Source organism: Engystomops pustulosus, chromosome 4 (genome assembly GCF_040894005.1).
Source record: "Engystomops pustulosus chromosome 4, aEngPut4.maternal, whole genome shotgun sequence".
In the NCBI taxonomy this organism is placed as follows: Eukaryota; Metazoa; Chordata; class Amphibia; order Anura; family Leptodactylidae; genus Engystomops; species Engystomops pustulosus.
The window spans coordinates 17,476,102-17,501,161 of NC_092414.1; the positions used below are offsets into that span (position 1 = coordinate 17,476,102).

At 43.7% G+C, this 25,060-nt stretch overlaps 1 protein-coding gene across 6 annotated transcripts in view; it reads left to right on the forward strand.

The window, feature by feature from the left end:
- SCUBE1 (signal peptide, CUB domain and EGF like domain containing 1) overlaps positions 1-25,060 on the forward strand; it is a 156,063-nt gene that overhangs the window by 34,098 nt on the left and 96,905 nt on the right. For 4 of the 6 annotated variants that reach the window (XM_072145350.1, XM_072145352.1, XM_072145351.1 and 1 more), the window contains exon 4: positions 14,216-14,350. In XM_072145350.1, coding sequence (XP_072001451.1) covers positions 14,216-14,350 — 135 coding nt within the window. Of the gene's footprint in view, positions 1-14,215; positions 14,351-25,060 lie in introns of those variants that run through there. The other 2 variants (XM_072145355.1, XM_072145356.1) reach the window with 2 other exon arrangements.

The following is a 25,060-nucleotide window of genomic DNA, read 5'->3' on the forward strand; positions in this document are numbered from 1 at the left end:
GCTTATCTGCAGCCTGTGAGGGTAGCGCAGGAGGTGGACTAGCCAGAACCATCTCTGTATGCAGACTCTCTCTGTCTTTCCAGGCCTTCAACAGATTTACATGATAAGTCTGCTCGGGTTTTCTCCGTCCGGGCTGACGTATCCTGTAGTTCACCTCTCCTATTTTCTCTATAACCTCATACGGTCCTTGCCATTTAGCGAGAAACTTACTTTCTACAGTGGGGACTAGCACCAACACACGATCACCGGGACTAAAGCTCCTTACTTTTGCTGACCTGTTATAAACCCGGCTTTGAGTCCTTTGTGCCTCCTCCATATGCTCCTTGACAATGGGCATGACGGCTGCCACCCTGTCCTGCATATCTGCGATATGGTCTATTACACTTTTGTGGGGGGTGGGCTCTTGTTCCCATGTCTCCTTGGCTATGTCCAGGAGACCCCTGGGATGTCTGCCATATACTAACTCAAACGGTGAGAACCCAGTAGAGGCTTGTGGGACCTCTCGGATGGCGAACATTAAATATGGCAATAGTACATCCCAGTCCTTCCCATCCTTGTTTACCACCTTTTTTAGCATACTCTTTAAAGTTTTGTTGAACCGTTCTACCAATCCATCTGTCTGAGGATGGTACACAGAGGTGCGTAACTGTTTAATATTAAAGAGCCGACATAGCTCCTTGGTGACTTTTGACATAAAAGGAGTCCCCTGATCTGTGAGGATCTCCTTGGGAAGTCCCACCCGGCAGAACATGGCAAACAACTCTTTAGCAATTAGTTTCGCAGAGGTGTGCCGTAGTGGGATGGCCTCAGGATATCGGGTAGCACAGTCCATGACTACCAGGATATGCTGATGCCCCCGAGCAGATTTAACTAAAGGACCGACCAAATCCATGGCGACCCTTTCAAAGGGTACCTCAATAATGGGCAGAGGTACCAACGGACTTCGAAAGTGTACCATGGGAGCATGCAATTGACAATCAGGGCAAGTTTCACAATACCTTTTTACCCTATCATATACTCCTGGCCAGTAAAAACGCTGCAAGATGCGTTCCAGAGTTTTTGTGGTACCTAGGTGCCCTCCCATCACATGCTTATGTGCAAGGTCTAACACCATCTGACGATATGGCTGAGGTACCATTAACTGCTCCCGGGTTTCACCGTGGACCTTATCAATGCGGTACAATAACTCCTGATTTACCACCACACGAGGGAACAACTTATCCGCACCTGGGTGCTGAGGTACGCCATTAATTTCTACCACATTTTCTCTGGCGCGGACCAGAGTGGGGTCCTGGAGTTGGGCAGTACCAAAGTTGTCACGGGATACCTCCAAATCAGACAACTGCGGTCCTGTCACTACCTCCTCAGTTTCGCCTGCCATAACATCTAGGGGAAACATTACACTTCCATCTTCTGTGGCGGTCACCCCTACGGCAGGAACTCCAGAGTCTGGGTCATCAGGCTCGGCTTCAGAGATCTGACCAGACAACACAGGAGAACAACCCCCCAACTCTTGGTTTCGCCGCCATAGAGTCCAGAACATGGGGAAGTCCCGTCCCAATATAAGGTCATGGGGCAAGTTCTTGACAACCGCTGCCTCATGTATTGTCTCTCCACAAGAGGTCTGGAAGTTAATAACTGTGGTGAGGTAGTCCTTTACGTCCCCATGGATGCACAGGACTCCAATTGTGCGCCCTGTGACCGCCTTGGGGTCTGTGAGGGACCCATTAATCAAGGTCACCCGACTGCCTGAGTCCAGCAGGGCCAACGCTGGATGCCCTGCCACAGTCACCCGGCACAGGTGGCGCTCATCAGCAGAGTCGGGGCTAGTAGCTGTGTAGACAGGAGCAGCATAGAGAGAAACCCTTCTGGCGGAACTGCAGTCCATGGGCTCTGAGGAATTGGGGCAATGGGCTGCAATATGACCTGGCTCATGGCAGGTCCAACAGGTGGGAGCCTCCCCCCTCCTCCTCCCCTGGGGTACTTCCCGGACATTGGGCGTTGTCTTGCCCCGGGAATTTGTGGGTGACAAGACCTTCCGTGCCTTAAGGCCTGTCTTGGTATAAGGGGCTTTCTTTGTTAGGGCCTGAGTGGCACAAAACCTCTCCACCAACCCCACCAGCGCATCGGCATCAGACGGGTCCCCGTGTCCCACCCATTGTTGGATCTCACCCGGCAAGGCCCTCAGGAAACGGTCCAAAACAACCTTCTCGACCATCTGGGCTGGGGTGGATGTCTCCGGCTGGAGCCACTTGCGGACCAAGTGAACAAGTTGGTGCATCTGCCCCCTCGGTGGTAGCGCCTCCTGGTATCTCCAGCTATTCACTCTTTGAGCGCGTAGATGCTGATCCACTCCTAGTCGGGCCAAGATCTCTGCCTTTACCTTGGAGTAGTCCCGGGCATCCTCCTCGCTCAGGTCGTAGTATGCCTGCTGGGGATCAGCGACGAGGAAGGGGGCCAACACCTCTGCCCAGTGTTGCTGTGGCAACCTCTCTCGGGTGGCCACCCTCTCAAAGCCTGTCAGATAGGCCTCCACATCATCCTCGGCGGTCATCTTGGTCATAGCTTTGCGGACCTCTTTCCTGGCGTCCTTCATCGTCATTGCTGGGACAGTCCTTTGCTGAGCAGCGGTCAGGGCTGTTATCTGCTGGAGCAGCAATCTGTTTGTCTCTTGCTGCTGCACGTTGGACTGGACAAGCTGCTTGATTAACTCCTCCATGGCTGTGGCTTGCAGCTTCAGTGCTGTCAACTTCCAGGACATGCACTAGTGTATACTTCACTGCACTTTGCCCGCTCCAATCCACCATATGTGGGGAATTGCTCCGGTAGTTGACTGGTAGCAGTGCAGGAAGCAGTGACACACGCAGGTTTAAAAGTCCAACTTAAGTGTTTATTCACGCTTGCAAAACAGAACACAAATTCAGCCTTGGCTTAGGCACATGCAAAAACATTATAAAAGTAATTCCTGCCCGGCTAGGCGCTGTCTAATACATTTTGAGGACCCTAGCTATCCGGGTACCAGGCTGCCTGGCACACGCTCTTGGCCAGCAGTAGTACAGGAGACCCTCAGTTACCTTTGCTGTGAGAATGCAATCTCCCTTTCAGCTCTCCAGGTAGGGCCTTCCCTACTGCTTCTGGCCTGCAGACTAAATCAGGCCCTAACGAGGCCTGTGACCTGCACCTGTGGGCTATACAAAAGCCCAGGACCGAAGCCCGGGTGGAGTAGGAGTCCCACTACCAGCCTACCCCTACTCCATAATAAGCAGGCCCAGTACGGACATTACCAATGTGTCTGTGTTAGCTAGGCCAACACAGACAAAACAGACCATTCCTGCTTATCATGTCTGCATTAACCCTTGGGTTACTGCAGACAAACCCAGGGCTTTTACCACCAGCATTTCATCTGCCTGTAGGACAGATAGCGGTTTTCCCACACAACACCTCTCACTTTCTCACAATGGGTATATATACTTTTATGTATGATGGAGGGATGGATAGATGGGTACATATACTTTCATGTATGATGGATGGATGGGTACATATACTTTCATGTATGATGGATGGATGGATGGATGGGTACATATTCTTTCATGTATGATGGAGGGATGGATAGATGGGTACATATACTTTCATGTATGATGGATGGATGGATGGATGGATGGGTACATATACTTTCATGTATGATGGAGGGATGGATAGATGGGTACATATACTTTCATGTATGATGGAGGGATGGATGGATGGGTACATATACTTTCATGTATGATGGAGGGATGGATAGATGGGTACATATACTTTCATGTATGATGGAGGAATGGATGGATGGGTACATATACTTTCATGTATGATGGAGGGATGGTACATACACTTTCATGTATGATGGATGGATAGATACTCCTCTAATGATTTACACTTGTGATTTGGACCATCATTGTACTCCTGATGAAAGTTCCTTGAGGCTGATTTATCTGCCCCCCCCCCCCCCCTTCCTAATCGTGTACAGCCGCCTGTAGACGGGAGAGGGGTTTTTTTTTTGTCCCTTTTCTAGTGAACATATGAAGAATCCTCGGAAACAAAGTTCATGTTTACACTTGACATTCTCACTCCAGGGAAGGAAGGCAAGCGAGGGCAAGAAGCAACAAGCGCTCCTCCAACTCTTCCGAGATATTCCTTGATTTATTCCTACTTATGATTCCAAGAAAATTCTTCCTCAACCCATCAATGGAACTTAAACTCTATCCACCTTACCGAGGCTCCGACAGCCTCTACCATCGCTGGGTTGGCTGTGACTATGTACACACCCCTTTGACAACAAGCCAGTAACAACTGGTTGTCAATTTCCAGGAGTAATAAAGGAGGAGCTACATAATGATGCTCCAAATTTCATGGAACTTGAACGGATTTACTAAAATAGAGATGTCAGGAGAAGCTGATGGTCCTCTACCAAAATGACGCTAGGACCCGTTACTGTGACCCATTACAGTGTATGGAAGCCGCCCCCTCTTATATATACAGACCACACCCATTCTGATCAAAAAACACTTTTAGAGCAGAATTTATTATGTGGACCCCCTTTGAAAAGACCACACATTGGACTATTAGCTCGCTCCAATATTCTACTTTTTGGGCCATTCGGTTCTGTAGCAGACTTCTGTTTTAACACTTCGCCAGTCATATAGAGCAATGGAATAGGGTAGTTGTTCAGATTGTTCTAGAGAGCTCAGAGCACAACTGTGATGGGACACGCCCACAGAAAAAATAAATAAATCTAATTTTCACAGTCCTGCTGCTACTAACAACATACCTATGGTTACACATCTCCAGAGGCAATGCCTTACACTGGCTGCGTGGACACAACCCCAATGCGCTTGTAGAAATTACAATCCTGGATTATTTTCGTTTTTCACAGTCCTGCTGCTACTAACACACACAGGAATGATTACACATCTCTCCAGGGACAATACCTAACACATTCCGCTGGAAAATACTTAACACTGCCTGCAGAGAGCTAGAGCTAAGAGCACAGCAGTGAGAGGAAACAACCCCAGTCCACTTGGAGAAGCTTCAATCCTGGAATATTAATCCATATTAGACAGTCCTGCTGCTACTATCTACGATCACATAGATACTGTGCCTGGAGAGATGTGTTATTATAACTGTGTATGTTGCTAGTAAAAGAGGACTGTGAAAATGTTATTAATAATCGAAGATTGTAGCTTTGCCAAGTGCACTGGGGTGTTTTTTTTACTCACACTGCTGTGCTCTCTGCGGCCAGTGGAGAGATGTGCGGTTATAATTAACGCTGGCCACAAAGAGCACAGCAGTGTGAGAAAGCACTCCCATTGCACTTGGAGAAGGTACAATCCGAGAATATAAATCTATTTTTCACAGTGCTGCAGCTACTAACCTCATACAGAAACCTTTGATTACACCTTTTTCCATGGACAATGCCTAACACTAACCACAGAGAGCTTAAGAGCAGAGCAGTGTGAGGAAACACCCGCAGTGCTTTTGGCAAAGCTACAGTCTTGGAATATTAATAACATTTTCCACCGTCCTGCTGCTACTAACTACATACATATAATTATAATAACACATCTCTCCAGTGACAACAGCTGTATGTAGATGCGCCACTTGTGCACTTGGAGAAGCTACAATAAGGGAACATAAATCATTTATTTTCACAGTTCAGCTGCTACTAACATCATACAGAAAGCTTTGAGTACACATTTCTCCATGGACAATTACCTAACACTGACCACAAAGAGTTAAGAGCACAGCAGTGTGAGGAAACCACCCAAGTGCACTTAGTAGCTGCAGGACTGTGAAATATGGATATATAATCCAGGATTGTAACATCTACCACCATAAAGAAAGCTATAATTACTCACCTCCAGGAGCAATTGCTTACCCTGTCCATGGTCAATACTGCTGACAGTTTCCCTTTTAAAACGGCGCCACACCTGTCAGCAATGTGGAATTGCAGGTCAGCCCCGATCATATCAGACAAGTCATTTCTACAGAGTTAGTCATAGGAAAACAATATAGCAAAACGGAACAAAAGTAAATATTTTTGCCTAAACTACCTAAAAACAAATTTAAAAAAAAAAAAAAAAAAAATCCAGTTTGCAGAAGTCTCCGGCAGTCAATGGGTTGTCGTGACTATGGAGAAGTATCTGAATGGCTGGGTCCGGGAGATGAATTGAGCGTGGCTGCCGATGAAGCTTTACATGTCTCTAACAATCCTGGAGCCTTCTCCGGGGCACGGAATCAATGGGAACAGTCCGGAAGATCAGCAGGAGAGGTGTTTACATTACACTGAGCTGTGTGAACACCGAGGGCAACCTGATTTTTTTCCCACGGTCCTCGGAATGGTGTAAGAGCAAACGTACTGTAGAGTTCTACCCCCGGATACTCTCAGAAGTGACCACAGGCAAGTCGAGTCGCCACCTATAACCCTGCCGTAGGTGCTCTAGAGAGTCCGGGATTCCCAATTCTCCAGAAAGTAAAAACATTTACACAATTGGAAAAACCGTCAATATTTTACCCAAAAACCCCTCCCTCTGTGCATAGGTGGTGTCGGCTATTGCAACTCAACGTCATTTAAGGCTGACCTGCTGTACCGGATACAACCTCTGCGCCTATTTTTAACCGTAAAGTCTTTTAAAATCTGGACAAATCCTTTAAATTTTTTGAACACTTGCTGATTTGATTCCACTGCTATTGAGGGGGCTGTATCTATGCAGACTTAAAATTGGTTTTGGCGTTAAGACGTTACAAATACAGAACGTTTTTGTAATTTGGTAAAGTGGGCGGGGCTTCTATAACTCATCGCCCCCCCCCCCCCCCGCCCCCTGGGGAGAATTTGACTTTGTAACTTTATGTAAGGGGGATCTTCCTGCCAAAGCTATCGTGAGCCCCCTACTTTACCAAGTCGGAAGCAGATTAGTCATTGTTTTGGGACCCCAAGTCGGTGGGCATAAACTCAGTTCTAAGTTCTAGAACTTTAGAGTTCTAAGAATTTCATTGGCCAAAGTGACTGATGGGAGAAGAGTCTGATCTCTGGGACCCACATCAATCACAAAGACCGGAAGGTCTCCTGTGGTGCCCACATTTGACTCCTTCACTTCCTTGGGGGTGTGGGTCTAGGTTGTGGAACCCTTCTTTATTCCATAAGGGGCTACTTCAGAGACTTATGTGTAAGAGTCATTAGTAGTTTACCCATTACTAATTAAATTGGTTAAGGGGCTCCCCTTTATCGGGAGTCTCCGACTTTGGAGGAACCAACACTTTTGTGCATTGCATGGACATCCTGTTGAATTTATTCAGAACTGTGCAATTCCTCATCTTTCCTGAAGGGGAGCTGCAGGGAATGGAAACACCTCCCACTGATGATTGTCAGCAGCCAATCGCCTTAGATTTTTTTTTTTGAAGGGGTTGTACGAAATAATCTAAACTATAGGGCTTATGTGCACCTGTTTTTTAGTCTATTTGGGGCTTGTTGGCCCCTGTATTTGCTGATAGGGAATAAGTTGTGTTTTACAGTAAAAAAATACATTTTTATTCATTCCATTATGAAATCACATTAGTTAAGAGTGTCCCCTTTATTTTATAGGCAGTAGCTATTGGGTTTCCTACTTTAAAGGATCCGAAAGTTCACTACATTATGTCGACGTCTTTTTGATTTCACACCAAACTGTGTAATTCTTCATTTTACCTGAAGGGGAGCTGTAGACAAATGAAATAACTTCCGGTCACAGCTAATTACTGGGAACCGCCACAGCAGGTTCTTAAACGGGTGGTGTAAAATTAACCAAAACTAGGCCTAATGTGCACCCAGGCTTTGTTTTAATAGGGGGACTTGCAAGTTCTCCATTCTCGCGAATAGGGGATAAGTGTTCTCAGTAGTAAGGTGTGTGTTTTTGTTTTTTTGTTTTTTTAACTTTATAAAATACATATTTGACAACTTAGTTTGGTCCGGAAATAAAGTTGGTAAGGGGTTCTCTTATGGGGATTTTTATTTATCAATCCAAGTCTCTCCCACTTTGGACGACCCCTTACGTCTGTGCATTAGTTTTGTTCACTGTAATTCTGCTTTTCTCCTGAAGGGGAGCTGCAGCAAAACTTAACACTCACTGCTGATGACTTTCACAGATTACAGCTGATTACTGGGGATCCAGTAAGGGGTCCTCTTATGGGGATTTTTATTTATTAATCTAATAGTCTCCCACTTTGGACGAACCCTTACGTCTGTGCATTAGCTCTGTTTAATGTAATTCTGCTTTTCTCACTGCTGATGACTCACAGATTACAGCTGATTACTGGGGATCCAGTAAGGGGTCCTCTTATGGGGATTTTTATTTATTAATCTAATAGTCTCCCACTTTGGTCGACCCCTTACGTCTGTGCATTAGCTCTGTTTAATGTAATTCTGCTTTTCTCACTGCTGATGACTCACAGATTACAGCTGATTACTGGGGATCCAGTAAGGGGTCCTCTTATGGGGATTTTTATTTATTAATCTAATAGTCTCCCACTTTGGACGACCCTTTACGTCCTGTGCATTACATTGACACCTTATTGAATTAGCTCTGTTCAATGTAATTCTGCTTTTCTCCTGAAGGGGAGCTGCAGCGAAATGTAACACTCACTGCTGATGACTCTCACAGATTATAGCTGATTACTGGGGATCCCTACAGGCGGGAACCATCTAGATTTATAAAGAGGTTGTCCGAAATCGGGTTAGTGGTCTCTTGTTGTGCAGCCGGCAGTAGTCCAGGGAACAGCTTGCACAGAGAGGAGCCGATCTCAAGGTTGGTGCTGGATAGCGTAAGCCCTCCGCTTTCCAAAAAGGTAATTTACACCAGACCCCTACCAAATCTGTATACATCCATCTGACAATCTCAATATATATGTACGCTCTCCGGCCTGAGTTCTATTTGTGTTTTACTAATCTATTTATTGTGCTGGCGTGCGTCCGTAGGGAGCGGAGAGAAGCTTTCAATTTGTACCGAATGTGGACCAAATTTTATTTTTGTACTTTTTTTTTACTGAAATGTCAGAAATGTTTTAGTAGATTTAAAGGAAAGAAAGGAAATTCCATTGCATGCAGCCATTGGATTCAATTCAAAAGATTGTCTCTCTCCAATAATTTTGTACAGTTACTGTTTAAATGGTGGGTCGGGACTTAAGAGGGTTCATTAAAGAAAAAAAAATTATATATACCGCGTTTTTTGGACTATAAGGCGCACCGGAGTATAAGGCGCGCCTGATTATAAGGATGAATGACCAGCAGGTGGCAGACCGGTGCACAGTTCAGGGCAGCTGTTGTCTGTAAGTACAGTTCATATATAAGGCGCACTGGACTATAAGGCGCACCTTTGATTTCTGAGAAAGTCAAAGGATTTTTTGTGCGCCTTATAGTCCAAAAAATATGGTACATACATACGGTGTATATATATAATTTTTTTTTTAAAAAAATTGTTGTCGGTAGACTCATCAATAATAATCCATAATTGATTGCCTCTAGTTGCTCTGGTCAGACCAAAATTAGCTTTAATTATAATTTTTTCCTTAAAAAATGTAGAATATGTATAATGTATTTTTATTTTTTGCAAGTCTGTGGTAAAATTTGTCTTGCCCGTAGCCACCACCAGAAGGAATTTCCTGTGCACTGTTTTACTATCAAGTTTCGGCTCTAGAGCTCCTCCTGTTGGTGGGTGCGGGAAGGCAGAATATTCTCATTTACCTTTATGCCTGTATAGAAATTTTAACCAGACCGATTTCATGTAGACTGGATATTTCATTTCACGCTCCTCTGTGCTCTTTTTTTTTTTTTTCGAGAACAGTACATCACAGGGTTTTACTCGCGACCACATTGTAGGCGGTGCTCATTAATCTCTCCGATCTGGACTTTGCTGAGAGAAGTGGCTTTTCAATAATGTAAACATCAATCATAAAGGATGAGTTCATGGCGCAGAATCCTCTCCGGCCATATGACTTTCCTCCGCTTCTTAAGTAGCTATTGGATTTATCATTGAAAGCTTCGGCAGAGCTCCCATCCCTTCTGTTCTGCTGCCAGACCATTCACATCCAAAGCAGTATGTACAATGCCGAGAGCTCACTGTTCAGATAATGGGTTTATGTGGTCAATTGTGTTTATTTTTAGCAGATCGGGTTGATTAGAGAATATATCATCAAATCTGTCAAGTTTGGGAATACTTCTTACTTGTCAGCTCATTTCATAGAGTTCCGACATATATTGGGGCATTGTGTCTGCCCCAAGGAGAGGGGGCAAGCGCCTAACGACTGGTTCAATGACAAAAACAAGGTTGTGGAAGTTCTCTGAAGGCTCCAATACGAATGGAGTAAGGGTGGTTATGCCCGTTCTGCGCTTCCACCACTTCTTTGGGACTGTGGAAGATCCCGGAGTAGTGCCCAGGTTGCGCATGTACACTAGTATTCCATAGACAATGCTTGGATCACCATTGACCAGACACTTCAAAGGTTGTACCAGTCGTTATCCACCGGTACCACTGCTGGTACCCCCACGGTTCACGGGAATGGATCTGCGCTGATCTCGAGAAGAAGGGTCCTGTTCTCGCTACGTGATGGAGTGGAAAATCCTTTATGCTTCCTGGCACGCTATTCAATACTGTGGTCGCATTGGAAATTGATGAGAACATTGTTTGGCCAACTATGAGACTTCTGTAGATCGAGAAGTGCTATGCTCGGCAAATTCCGACACTCCCATTGAGTTGAATGTAGAGTCGGAACGTATGCTAAAGCTCCCACTCCAAACAGTCCCTGTTCTTATGATTGGAGGGTATGCTTTTTCGTGATCAGTGGGGGTCCTATCAAATTGTTATGGAAACTTGGGACAACGCCTTTGTTTAATTCGAGGGAAAACTCCTTTTAAGTGTCCAATTGTTTTGTTGGTATTACTGCAGTTTTACCTGGTCAGTTATGATTTCCTCATAATATGTCACATATAACAGATGTGGATCCCACTATGGGATTTTTGAGAAAAGCCAAGCCAAGGTATTCTTGGATTTCTTGTAGAAGTTAATCGAGATAGACTCTTGGGTGGCCATATGTCCATTCACTCTACCAGTTAACCAGGGTTTCGGGAAACCTGTTCTCAAGATGGGATCTTTCTGCCAGCACTGTCCAAGGCATAATTAATTTGATATTTAAATCCTTTCTCCAGAACTACACAATTTATGATCTATCCTTTTAAAATAGACCATCTCTTGACACTGACTAGAAGGGTGTCCTCTAGGTTTGTGATGTTTACAGATTGCTACCACAATGTTCTCCTTCCAATTTAGAGGGAACTTCACAAGTAAAGCTCAAAAATGCAGGTTGCTATAGAGCCATATTAACTAACTGATACCCTTCTTTTTGCTAAAAATTGTTTCCCTTACATCCCCCATAAATCAACTTTATGTAATATTCCCTTGTGTACTGCTCAGCGGGCACGTTCCATCTACTTCTCCCCATGTCCTATGACTGAGCAATAAGCACTTAATGTCACGTGACCAGGGTGATGTCATCCAAGGTCCTTTACCCAGTTATGTTTTCAGGGTCTACCCCATGTATGTATCTGATCACATGAAATCATTGCAACTTCTATTCCTCCCCGTCATCCATGAAGGCTGCTGGGATTTCATGTGATCAGATAAATACATGGAGTCAACTGTGCAATTGTAACAGGACCTTAGATGACATCAATGTCACATGACATTAGTGCTGCTAGATCCCAAAATCTGTAACAGTCCCCCTACTTTAATGTCATGATTGTAGTACTAGTTTCCACGTATGGGGAAGTGACACCTTATGAGCCCCCTGATGCTCCTAGGCTTGGGTGTTACCATATTCTCCCCACTCCCATAAGTTATATCTCTGTGGATCTCTTGGTGGATCTCTGATCTGTCATGTCAAATTGCATCTGGTATGTTACACCTTAATTTAAAACGCACCAATGAAAAGGACATATCTTATAACTAGTGTCAGACTTTCCCACCGGAATTCTAGAGGACCCTCCGGTGGGATTTATTCCAATACTGGACCCCAGAGGTATTATAGAAGACAACCCAATGTTGAGGCTACTAGAGTTTCCAAGGGGTAAATAGAGGTCAGGCCCCCAAGATAAATGTAACCCCAGTCCGATACTGCTTCTAACCCCTCCCATTTGGCACTACAACGTAACTTTTTTGTTTTTTTTATGTGCAAACTGATTTGTGAGATCAGCGCAGGATTCCCAATGGAACCCGATAGGAATCTGTGATTGGTTGTACAAATGAAATAGATTTCCAAAATTCTTTTTCTTTAATTTTTCTACTTTTCTGCTACTTTTTATGAACAAGAACTGTGAATAATCGTCTCCGTGTGTTAATAGGTACAAAAACAAAAAAAAAAACTAAAATGGCCGGTAGCAAAAAAAAAAAAGCCGCTTTTCTTGGTTTTATGCGTTTGCCATTAAAGTGACAAATACACACAGAGAACACAGAGATTTAAGAAGTCCCCTTTTCATTAAACAAGCTGACATAGTAGAGGGGGTTATGACTTTTTGTAATTGAAACCTTCTGCACAGTACAAATCCAGGAGTCCTATAAGGAGTCTTTTTTTTTTTCACCCTATAATGCCTTTTGTGTTTTCCTTCAGTTCTCCCTCAACCCATTACCGTAGGCCCAAAGCCTGTCTGTGCCGTAAAAACCATAATGACCGAGCCAGGGACTGTCGTAAACCTCACAGCCAGGGTTGTCTGGAAATTTGTGGTGAAAGAATGTGCTTCTTAAAATGTGACTCTCACAATTTAGCCCAGTCAGGACCGGGGGGGTAATTTATACCTTGGTGACCAGACTATTCGTTACACAATGAAAAGACCTCAGTGAAACCGGACACAAGCAGCTCTTATATTGTCGGATAATTAGATGGATATATTTTTAAGATTTTTTTTTTTCCCCACCGGTCTGTAAGTCAGATTATTAAAGTAATTGTCTAGTCAGGAAATCGGGAAAAGTAAGAGTGTACCCATCATGGAGTATTAGTTTTTTGGTCCAATAATTGTGTTGTGATATGTGACTAGTGCTTCCAGTGTTAATAGAGATTTGGAGGTAGTCTAGGACACACCCATGCCATTTGCTTTGTTCAGGCTGTTTATCATTTCTTGTACTTACTTCTAGGACTACCTTTTTGGATTGGTAGCAGTGTATGAGCACAAGTCTACCTTGGCCTTACCTTGCCATAAGTGTGGCATCAGCCGATTTCCATCAAGACAAGTGCATTATTATAAAGTAGAATTCTGTAAACCAAAAGTAAGAAAAAATGGGCCTGGCAGCACTTGACGAGCAGGTCCTACTTCGAAAAATTTAAGTTTGGGTGGAAAGGGACAATTGATCTTCAATACTTGGGGCTGACCAATCCAACTCCATCCTTGATCTCACATGGTTGGTTGGTTTGTTGTTTCCAATCTTCCTCTAAAAAACTTTATGGTTTGAACAAGTTGCAGAGAGACCTAAACCATGGATGGGGCCTTGTGCCCTAACAATACTATGGCCAAGTCCTATCTAAATTAAGTGACGTGTTACTTGGTGGAAGACCATGCCTTCTGTTGACGGTACCAGTTGTACGTTGAGAATGACAATAAACAATTGACCCGTTGCAATCATAAAAAGGTTTATCATGAAGACCTCGGAAACTGGACTTAAAATTTTTTTGATGGCTATAGTTGACAGGAAGTTATTTTTTTTTTTACCAAAATCCTCATTGGCCTACTTACTGTGGTGGCAGCAGCATCTGGTCTTGAGATCAGAAGGATCATGCATGTTGAAATTAAAACAATCCAATCATTAGTTTTCCAGGACCCTTCCATTGAGAGATATTTGGGACCACCACCCTTGTTTGTTGGTTGACTAATCCTGCTGTTGGGCTTGGCCAATCTTCATTTAATAAACATGGCCACCTTATGCTTCGTTCTTCCTCTTGCCATAGATGGTACACAGTCAAACTAGGGCATGCCAAGACCTTAAATTATTTATTGACCCGAAATTGGGGACAAGAGATGTTCCCTTTGAGGACCACTAGATGTACTCCTAAATATCTTACATTCACACGTATATCTACTGGACTAACATGCTTTATATATAACATCAGTCTTGATTGATTTCATTGCTAAACCTATATCTCTATTTCTTTTCTCCTCTACCCATAGATGTGGATGAATGCTCAGACAATAATGGTGGATGTCAACAAATCTGTGTTAACACAATGGGAAGCTATGAGTGCCAATGCAAGGATGGCTTCTTCCTGAGTGACAACCAGCATACCTGCATCCATCGCTCGAACGGTACGTATTTGGCAGGATGACCTATGCTATTATCTTCTTTAAGTTTTTTATTGGAATTTTTTACTCTGATCTTCTTCGATTTGGTATTCAGGCTGATGTAAGGTTAAATGTGTTACTCAAAAAACCTTATCTTGGAAAAAAGTTAGTAGAGGTCATTCTTCTGTGAATTGGTCTTTGACTTGGCGTTTCACCTATACTTAAGGTTTTCTGGTGACTATCAATTATTTAGTGGTAATCAACTATTGTCCTTGTCAAAATTTGAGTGACTTTGTATAGAAGAACTTCTATCCTTGATTGTAGCAAGGGCAAAATTTTTCTTATAATGGTTTCAAAAATATTAATGGCACCACCAAGTAGTCTTTGGGACTTTGACTGCAGAGACTTGGCCCTTTTCCACTTTCACATTTGGTATTGCTGCTCAATTCGGGACCAATCCAATACTTAGAAAATAGTGGCTGAAAGTCGTTGCTTCGTAAAAGTGGTTGCTGCTTTCGGTAGGCGGAAAACATTTTTTCTAGTACCGGTCTTTGTTAGAAGTAGACATGAGTGCACCCGGACCTTAAGTTTATATGCATCCCGTGAGACCTGGACATATTAGCGGCCACGCATCCAATCTGACAAATTGATGGTACTAGCCATACCTGTGATTGGTCAGAGGGACACCCCTGGCCAATCACAAACATTGCTACGGGGAATCAATTTGTGGTTCCGATCAGGTTCTCTGATCTCAAGTTAGAATTTTTATCATGGGCAAATTCTGAACAATACTCTACCTGAAAGGAATTTTCATTGGTATAAATTTCCTCCCTTTTGGAAGTCTAGAAGAATGTTCCCGCTGCTTCCAGTCCCAGTCACATTGAAATGGATTGTTTCCAATGATTGTTCAGGACAACACTGGTCTCAGTACTCAAACATGTAACAACCGGTGTGCTATCACAATTGAACTTGACCGCTAAGGTCCGTGATTAGCCACAGTGGTCGTAGGAGCCTTGTGACTTCCAGGTTGGCTGTGACCAGAAATTAAGAAATCGGGGTTGCAGTGCTCGTATGAAGGGCTTGAGGTTGGTGGATATGTCTTCTAATGTTATACTACACCACCTGGTCTCCAGTGGACACCCAAGTTAGCTGAGAAAGTCTGTATTTTTCAGAATACACTAAAAACTTCTTAAGATCCACGGTTGTATTGCAATATTATCCTCTAGAGCAGTGATGGCGAACCTATGGCACGGGTGCCAGAAGTGGCACTCAGATCCCTTTCTGTGGGCACCCAGGCCTTCACCCCAGCACAAATTTTGCTTGATGTGACTAATGGCTTTCTCCTGCGGTCCAAGACAGCCATGGACATGCCATGCTAAAGCGACACTTCCTTGGCTACCAGGACTACACAAGAAGCGAGAAGGTGTGGACAGAGATGGATTATCATTGGAGCTCCTGCTCTGGGTCCCCTGATTGTTTCTCTTCAGGGGAACCTGGAAGGAAGCTATAATTTCTCCATCTTCCTTCTGTTGCATTGGTGTCCTCAGGACTCCAATACGATTGAAACTTGTGATACAGCTGGGATCAATAAGTTACTGCTTAAATTGTCATGTTAGCACTTTGCGACATAAAAGTAGGTTTTGGTTGTAGGTTGGGCACTCTGTCTCTAAAAGGTTCGCCATCAATGCTCTAGAGGGTGGTCAAACCAAATAACTTGACCAAAGTATGGTCAAACTTCTTTCCAATGTGTTGGTCTTTTGTAGAGCGTTTATTATGACGGACTTGTTAATCCAACCAGCGTGATACAGCTTAAAGGTATAGCTAGTAAGACTTCACTACCTGAAGGACTGTGTATAACACATTTCAGATGACCATGTGGGTGGGGCGTGTTTCTTGAATACACGTCCTCTGTAAAGAAACGCCCTGATAAGTAGTCTATTTATGGAAGTTGGAATCCCAGCGAGAACCATCTGTCTGGTCGGTAATAAACCAAGTATGCAGATTATTACTCTACCATTTCTATTCTTTCCACTTCGTTATGGTGTTAAGAGGTTACTTTTTTTTTAGGTGGTTATCACATCTAACTATGGTTTTATGGGGTGGTTGTCACCTAAGTAAGTTCTTTTTAAGGTGGTTATGACCTATACATACAATATTATGGGGTAATTGTCCCCTAGGTCATATGGTTTGTCTGTGAGGTCTATTTTATTTTATTATTAGGGTTATTGAGAGCTTGGTGTTTGTTATGGGACTTTTAACACTTTCTTGTTATTCTGTGGTGCGGTGTTCTTCTTGATTTCATACTATAGAATTGTAGCACTGGAGGAGTGTCCTTCCACTGGAGGGGCTTTGGAGCAGCCCAGTAGAAAGATCGAGCAACAGTGTGAGGATACTACCCACTGCTACAATTTAAATGAAATTTAAATCCATTTTTCACAGTCCTGCTGTCAATAATAACCCACACAAAGTTTTGATTTCACATCCAGGTACAATACAGAATACTCTTTGCAGCTTTCTTTGGTCAAATTCTTCTTGTTGATTTCCTTTAAAGAAGACCTGTCACCAGAATGTTACCCATCACACCAGAAATCCCTGCTGGTAGAGGGTTAACAGACCTCCCCAAATCACCTAAAATTATCTACCACTAAGGCATTGTATCTAAATTAAAGCTTTTTTTTTCTGATATGCAAATGAGTAAGTATGAGTCAACTTCTGAAGAGAAGAGTCAGTTTTTCCCCTTGAACCACGCCTCCTTCTTTTGATTGATGGCTTCGAGTTTCGACCTTAGCAGACAGGAAATCCTCTTCCTGTCCTTGCCAGAATTGGTCCTTCTCACTCCATGGTGAATTTAGCAGTTAGTACTTTTTGGGAAACCTGAAGATCTTGTCAACATTTCAAGAATCTTGCGTTGGGCAGAGCCACATACCAGTGGGAAAGGCCAACCTAGACAATGGTAGAATAGGTTTGGGGAACGATTTTACTGGTGGGAGGAGGCAGATTTAAGCTGGGATGCCAACGCTGCACTTTTCAACAAAGGCACAGTGGGAGGGTGCATAAGGTTTGTTGTGTCTGTTCATGATGGTTCCCCTTAAAGTGTTCTTGTTTTTACATCTGAAACTTTTTTGTAATGGAATTTTTTTGGAATGAAATCGGAGCAAATTCCACTATTATCCGTGGATCTCGGACTACCAAGAGCCAACGTATCTAAGATGAAGTCACGAAGGATCATATAGATCTTAAAATTGAGCGGCAACAATCATGGATAAGTCGTTTGTGAATTCCTGTGGACATTGAGTTTGTTTGAGTTTTTCCCCTTTGTTTTAGGGAATTTTATAGATTATAGTTTTAATTGTGGTGTGAGCATTTTAAGGCATGAGCCAACGGAGGGGTCAGCCCCATATCCTAGCGGAGCTCATTAATGTGCTAATACTCCCGATTTTAGCCTTGTTCCTCCTGATTAGTAAGGTTATTATCCAAACACTGCTGTGTAGACCGCTTTAATGATTTAATTAGGTCATCAATTGTGGGATTAGCGTGTTCCAGTAGTTGCAAAGATCCTCGTTATCCTTACGGAGACGCTGGCCAAATTACCTAATCTTTCTCAGTTATTGGTGATAGAACAAGGATTTCTCTTGTAAGCAGAGGTCGCATTAACGCCTCACCACGCGTCATAGACGCGTGATGAGGCGCCATTACCCCCCAAAATAATTGCCATGCGTAAAAGAACGCATGGCAATTATTCCCTGTAGCGCACAGGCTGAGCGGCCTGGCGCGCGCTGCAAAAGAGGGAAATGTCACTAGCGCGATCGCAGCGCGCGCCGGGCCGCTCAGCGGGGCACGTGACTAAGGGGCGTGCCGGAGAGACCCGGAGTGAGAGCACCGGCCACAGGGGAGACATGTGGACAGAGGGGCGACTGGACTTAAGATCAAGGCCGGGTGAGTGTAGTGTGCTGTGTGAGTGTAGTCTTGTGTGTGCTGTGTGAGTGTAGTGTTGTGTGAGTAGTGTACTGTAGTGTTGTGCGTGCTGAGTGTACTGTAGTGTTGTGCGTGCTGTGTATTGTGTGAGTGTAGTGTTGTGTGAGTAGTGTACTGTAGTGTTGTGCGTGCTGTGTGTAGTGTTGTGCGTGCTGTGTGTTGTGTAGTGTAGTGTTGTGTGTGCTGTGTGAGTGTAGTGTAGTGTAGTGTTGTGTGTGCTGTGTGAGTGTAGTGTAGTGTAGTGTTGTGTGTGCTGTGTGAGTGTAGTGTAGTGTAGTGTTGTGTGTGCTGTGTGAGTGTAGTGTAGTGTTGTGTGTGCTGTGTGAGTGTAGTGTAGTGTTGTGTGTGCTGTGTGAGTGTAGTGTAGTGTGTGCTGTGTGAGTGTAGTGTAGTGTAGTGTTGTGCGTGCTGTGTGAGTGTAGTGTAGTGTTGTGCGTGCTGTGTGAGTGTAGTGTTGTGCGTGTTGTGTGAGTGTAGTGTTGTGCGTGCTGTGTGTTGTGTGAGTGTAGTGTTGTGCGTGCTGTGTGTTGTGTGAGTGTAGTGTAGTGTTGTGCGTGCTGTGTGTTGTGTGAGTGTAGTGTAGTGTAGTGTTGTGTGTGCTGTGTGAGTGTAGTGTAGTGTAGTGGTGTGCGTGCTGTGTGAGTGTAGTGTAGTGTAGTGTTGTGTGAGTGTAGTGTAGTGTAGTGTTGTGCGTGCTGTGTGAGTGTAGTGTAGTGGTGTGCGTGCTGTGTGAGTGTAGTGTAGTGTAGTGGTGTGCGTAGTGTAGTGTAGTGGTGTGCGTAGTGTAGTGTAGTGGTGTGCGTAGTGTAGTGTAGTGGTGTGCGTAGTGTAGTGTAGTGTAGTGGTGTGCGTAGTGTAGTGTAGTGTAGTGTAGTGGTGTGCGTGCTGTGTGAGTGTAGTGTAGTGTAGTGGTGTGCGTGCTGTGTGAGTGTAGTGTAGTGTAGTGGTGTGCGTGCTGTGTGAGTGTAGTGTAGTGGTGTGCGTGCTGTGTAGTGTAGTGTAGTGGTGTGCGTGCTGTGTAGTGTAGTGGTGTGCGTGCTGTGTAGTGTAGTGGTGTGCGTGCTGTGTAGTGTAGTGGTGTGCGTGCTGTGTGAGTGTAGTGTATTGTAGTGTAGTGGTGTGCGTGCTGTGTGAGTGTAGTGTATTGTAGTGTAGTGGTGTGCGTGCTGTGTGAGTGTAGTGTAGTGGTGTGCGTGCTGTGAGTGTAGTGTAGTGTAGTGGTGTGCGTGCTGTGTGAGTGTAGTGTAGTGGTGTGCGTGCTGTGTGAGTGTAGTGTAGTGTAGTGGTGTGCGTAGTGTAGTGTAGTGTAGTGGTGTGCGTAGTGTAGTGTAGTGTAGTGGTGTGCGTGCTGTGTGAGTGTAGTGTAGTGTAGTGGTGTGAGTGTAGTGTAGTGTAGTGTAGTGGTGTGCGTGCTGTGTGAGTGTAGTGTAGTGGTGTGCGTGCTGTGTGAGTGTAGTGTAGTGGTGTGCGTGCTGTGTGAGTGTAGTGTAGTGTAGTGGTGTGCGTGCTGTGTAGTGTAGTGGTGTGCGTGCTGTGAAGTGTAGTGGTGTGCGTGCTGTGTAGTGTAGTGGTGTGCGTGCTGTGTGAGTGTAGTGTAGTGTAGTGGTGTGCGTGCTGTGTGAGTGTAGTGTATTGTAGTGTAGTGGTGTGCGTGCTGTGTGAGTGTAGTGTATTGTAGTGTAGTGGTGTGCGTGCTGTGTGAGTGTAGTGGTGTGCGTGCTGTGAGTGTAGTGTAGTGTAGTGGTGTGCGTGCTGTGTGAGTGTAGTGTAGTGGTGTGTGTGCGTGCTGTGTGAGTGTAGTGTAGTGTAGTGGTGTGCGTGCTGTGTGAGTGTAGTGTAGTGTAGTGGTGTGTGAGTGTAGAGTAGTGTAGTGGTGTGCGTGCTGTGTGAGTGTAGTGTACTGTAGTGTTGTGTGTAGTGGTGTGCGTGCTGTGTGAGTGTAGTGTAGTGTAGTGGTGTGTGAGTGTAGTGTAGTGTAGTGGTGTGCGTGCTGTGTGAGTGTAGTGTAGTGTAGTGGTGTGCGTGCTGTGTGAGTGTAGTGTAGTGTAGTGGTGTGTGTGCTGTGTGAGTGTAGTGTAGTGGTGTGCGTGCTGTGTGAGTGTAGTGTAGTGTAGTGGTGTGCGTGCTGTGTGAGTGTAGTGTAGTGGTGTGCGTGCTGTGTGAGTGTAGTGTAGTGGTGTGCGTGCTGTGTGAGTGTAGTGTAGTGTAGTGGTGTGCGTGCGTGCTGTGTGAGTGTAGTGTAGTGTAGTGTAGTGGTGTGTGTGCGTGCTGTGTGAGTGTAGTGTAGTGTAGTGTAGTGGTGTGTGTGCGTGCTGTGTGAGTGTAGTGTAGTGTAGTGGTGTGCGTGCGTGTAGTGTAGTGTAGTGGTGTGCGTGCTGTGTTTTACCGAAATTTTCATACTCCTCCTCGGGTAAAAATACTCCTCAAAAATGGTGAGAGGAGTATTTTTACCCTTCTGGAAAAATGTTAGTGCGACCTCTGCTTGTAAGGATAATGAGCTCTCATGGTTCTTTGGCTCTCAACAATATGTCACTGTAACGCAGACGGGACGTACTGCCAGACTTCCAGTTTGTTATCCACGTGCCTCAAATGTTGCATTTTTTTATACCGAAAATCCCTTAGCAACTTTTTGGAGAATTTTTTTTTCCCCCCATGGTTTTTGTATTTTCGATTAGGTTTCTTTGCTGCGCATTAACATAAATGAGAAAAAAAAATTTACAAAAATTTAGGGTCTTGATCATTAGGCGGTTGCCACATACACTTGTTACCCCCCCCCCCCTCTAATACTCATGGCTACATGATAAGCGATGCAGAGGCCCATTTTTGGGAGCTAAAAAAGTATGGGTGAGATTTATCAGAAGTGTCTGAGGTAAAACTGTTCTAGTTGCCCATGGAAACCACTGAAAAATAAATCTAGCTCTCCCCTAAGCCCCCTATGTCTATCTAATTAAGTGGTTGACCACTGTGTCTCTGTACAGATTTGCTCGGTGAGGGGGGGGGGTCACACCTAGGGGGTATTCTTGTTTTCCTTTAACCTCCAGTAAAGGGATCCGAACGTTGTGTCAGGGAAACCACCTAGTCACTACGTTATCTCTGTTCAGTGAGAGGAAAATTAAATGAGTCAGGAGATATAGAAGTGCAGTAGCAAATTCACGGGCTAAGCGATGATCAGAGGAATGTCCAAGGTCAGGACAGACAGAATCCCATATTCACACAATGGGTAGGAATAATTGGAAGGAGATACGGGTCAGATAAAAAGTCCAAGGTCAAATGGATGTAAAGGGGGAAACACAGTATCCGATGCAAACAAACTTTCATCGAACTAGCAAACTGAGAGCGCTGGGGGTGTCCAGCATTTTGATGGTCAACTCCTGGTACCCCAAACACTAAGGTGTTCTCTGTAGTTGTAAGTCTTACACCTTCACTTATCTAACATTGATGACATATCAACAGTGTTTGGAGCCCAAGAACTCTGTGGAAATTGGTCAGGGTTTGCTTAGACAGTGGAAGCAACTTCTTTTTAAGAAGTAGCTTGGGCCTGTTCATGAATGAATTGGGTTGGCGCTTCAAGAGACTTCTATCTTGTGTTGAAAAAGCTTCCATTTTATTTTCCATCATAGAACAGGCTTCCATTTTATGTTCAGTCGTAGAACAGGCTTCCATTTTATGTTCCATCGTAGAAGAGGCTTCCATTTTATGTTCCATTGGAGAAGAGGCTTCCATTTTATGTTCCGTCACAGAAGAGGCTTCCATTTTATGTTCCGTCGCAGAAGAGGCTTCCATTTTATGTTCCGTCGTAGAAGAGGCTTCCATTTTATGTTCCGTCGTAGAAGAGGCTTCCATTTTATGTTCCGTCGGAGAAGAGGCTTCCATTTTATGTTCCGTCGGAGAAGAGGCTTCCATTTTATGTTCCGTCGGAGAAGAGGCTTCCATTTTATGTTCCGTCGGAGAAGAGGCTTCCATTTTATGTTCCGTCGGAGAAGAGGCTTCCATTTTATGTTCCGTCGGAGAAGAGGCTTCCATTTTATGTTCCGTCGGAGAAGAGGCTTCCATTTTATGTTCCGTCGTAGAAGAGGCTTCCATTTTATGTTCCGTCGTAGAAGAGGCTTCCATTTTATGTTCCGTCGGAGAAGAGGCTTCCATTTTATGTTCCGTCGGAGAAGAGGCTTCCATTTTATGTTCCGTCGGAGAAGAGGCTTCCATTTTATGTTCCGTCGGAGAAGAGGCTTCCATTTTATGTTCCGTCGGAGAAGAGGCTTCCATTTTATGTTCCGTCGGAGAAGAGGCTTCCATTTTATGTTCCGTCGGAGAAGAGGCTTCCATTTTATGTTCCGTCGGAGAAGAGGCTTCCATTTTATGTTCTGTCGGAGAAGAGGCTTCCATTTTATGTTCCGTCGGAGAAGAGGCTTCCATTTTATGTTCCGTCGGAGAAGAGGCTTCCATTTTATGTTCCGTCGGAGAAGAGGCTTCCATTTTATGTTCCGTCGGAGAAGAGGCTTCCATTTTATGTTCCGTCGGAGAAGAGGCTTCCATTTTATGTTCCGTCGGAGAAGAGGCTTCCATTTTATGTTCCGTCGGAGAAGAGGCTTCCATTTTATGTTCCGTCGGAGAAGAGGCTTCCATTTTATGTTCTGTCGGAGAAGAGGCTTCCATTTTATGTTCCGTCGGAGAAGAGGCTTCCATTTTATGTTCCGTCGGAGAAGAGGCTTCCATTTTATGTTCCGTCGGAGAAGAGGCTTCCATTTTATGTTCCGTCGGAGAAGAGGCTTCCATTTTATGTTCCGTCGGAGAAGAGGCTTCCATTTTATGTTCCGTCGGAGAAGAGGCTTCCATTTTATGTTCCGTCGGAGAAGAGGCTTCCATTTTATGTTCCGTCGGAGAAGAGGCTTCCATTTTATGTTCCGTCGTAGAAGAGGCTTCCATTTTATGTTCCGTCGTAGAAGATTGAACAGCCTGCCACTGTTGATTGAATAGGGTCATAATACAATACGTTATGTTTCATACATATTTTAATACACTTAAAAAAAGGTGCAAAGCGCAACATTTTTTAATCTTCCTATAATACTTGTAAATTTTTGTATACAGCAATGGCTCCAATAACTGAAACTAACAGAGTGACTTTTCTCCTACATTTTAGGTCTCGCAAACTGTATATATAGCCGGTCGCTTCTCATAATAAACCGCTTATTTACATTTTTCCTACTTGTGGTTTTGTGTCCGATTTCAGGATGCCCTGAGAAAATGCCAACATAAGTCTGTTTTTGTGTAGACGGTTTCATGCTTAATGGAAGTGTGGACATGCTTCTTTGACATAGTAATTCGGGAGAAAATTCCTCACGTGGACACCAAAAAAAAAAAAAAAACCCTAAGTGAAAAAGATATTTTGTCCTTACAAATAAAGTTGTCATAATTCGTTAAATTGTGGTTCGAGAACATGGTCGACTCTTCTACAGTGACGTCTGTGACGGGTCCTGCTGAGGGCACGTTACTGTGTTTTATGAAGTTGGAATGGAATCTCCTGTAGATTTCGAATAGCCCTGTGTTACCAGCGCAGGAAACCGTACTAATCTCTCGAGTGCTGAGATTATGCCTGTATATACCAGATATCTACGACTGAGCCAGTATCTGGCATCACTCTACAAAAACACTAGGGTTTCGGAGCTTGTTGTACTTTTTTTTTTTTTTTTTAAATAAATTTTTGTATTATTTCAAAATGTTTACCTTCAAATTTTTATAATCTTTTAAAAAATATTTATTTTCCTTAATTTCTTTTGTGGTTTCCCTATGTGATCATGGTGCAGATTAAAATTTAAATAACAGTCTATGCTTCTGAAAGTAGAAGAACGGAGCTGGTTTTCACTGTAGTAGAAGCCACGTTATTTAGGTTTAATGTAAATCGTTATCTTTTTATTATGCAAATTTTTGGCTGTTCAACTTTTTTTTTTTACCAGTTGAAATATCTTTTAATGGTCCATTAATTGTAAATTTTTGGGAATTTTATTTATACAGGCAGTCCCCGGGTTACATACAAGATAGGGTCTGTAGGTTTGTTCTTAAGTTGAATTTGTATGTAAGTCGGAACTGTATATTTTATTATTGTAATCCCAGCCAGAACTTTTTGGTCTCTGTGACAATTGGATTTAAAAAATGTTGGGTTGTCGTAAGAATCAATATTAACACTAAAGCTTCATTACAGACACCTGTGATAACTGTTACAGCTGATCATTGTAGCCTAGGACTAAAGTACAGTAATTACCAATATCCAGGGGTCTGTTTGTAACTAGGGGTCGTATGTAAGTTCTTAAGTAGGGGACCGCCCTTTATCTGCTAAATCTTCCCTTATATATAAACACCCTAAACTGGCATTTTTTAAGATGTCTCATTGTATATCGATGTTTTTGGAAATTGGTCAGGGTTTGCTTAGACGACAGAGAAGTTCCTTGGGCCTGTTCATGAATAATTCGTGTTTTTTGGAATTTTTTGGAAGATTCACAGCCATGCTTTAACACCAAAAACGAGCATTTTTTGAAGACGTCTCTTTGTATATCGACTGCAGTTTCGTTTAAGGGCAAAGTGGTTGCACCACAATCTCTACATTTTAGCCTCTATCTCAATCCATTCCTCAAGACCCAAAAACAAGTCTATTCTTTAGGGAATCCATAAGTTATAAACATCAAGGAAATCACTAACATTTCTACTATTGAAAAAATCTCATTGCATTAAATTTGGAATTAATTAAATCCATATAAAAAAAAAAAT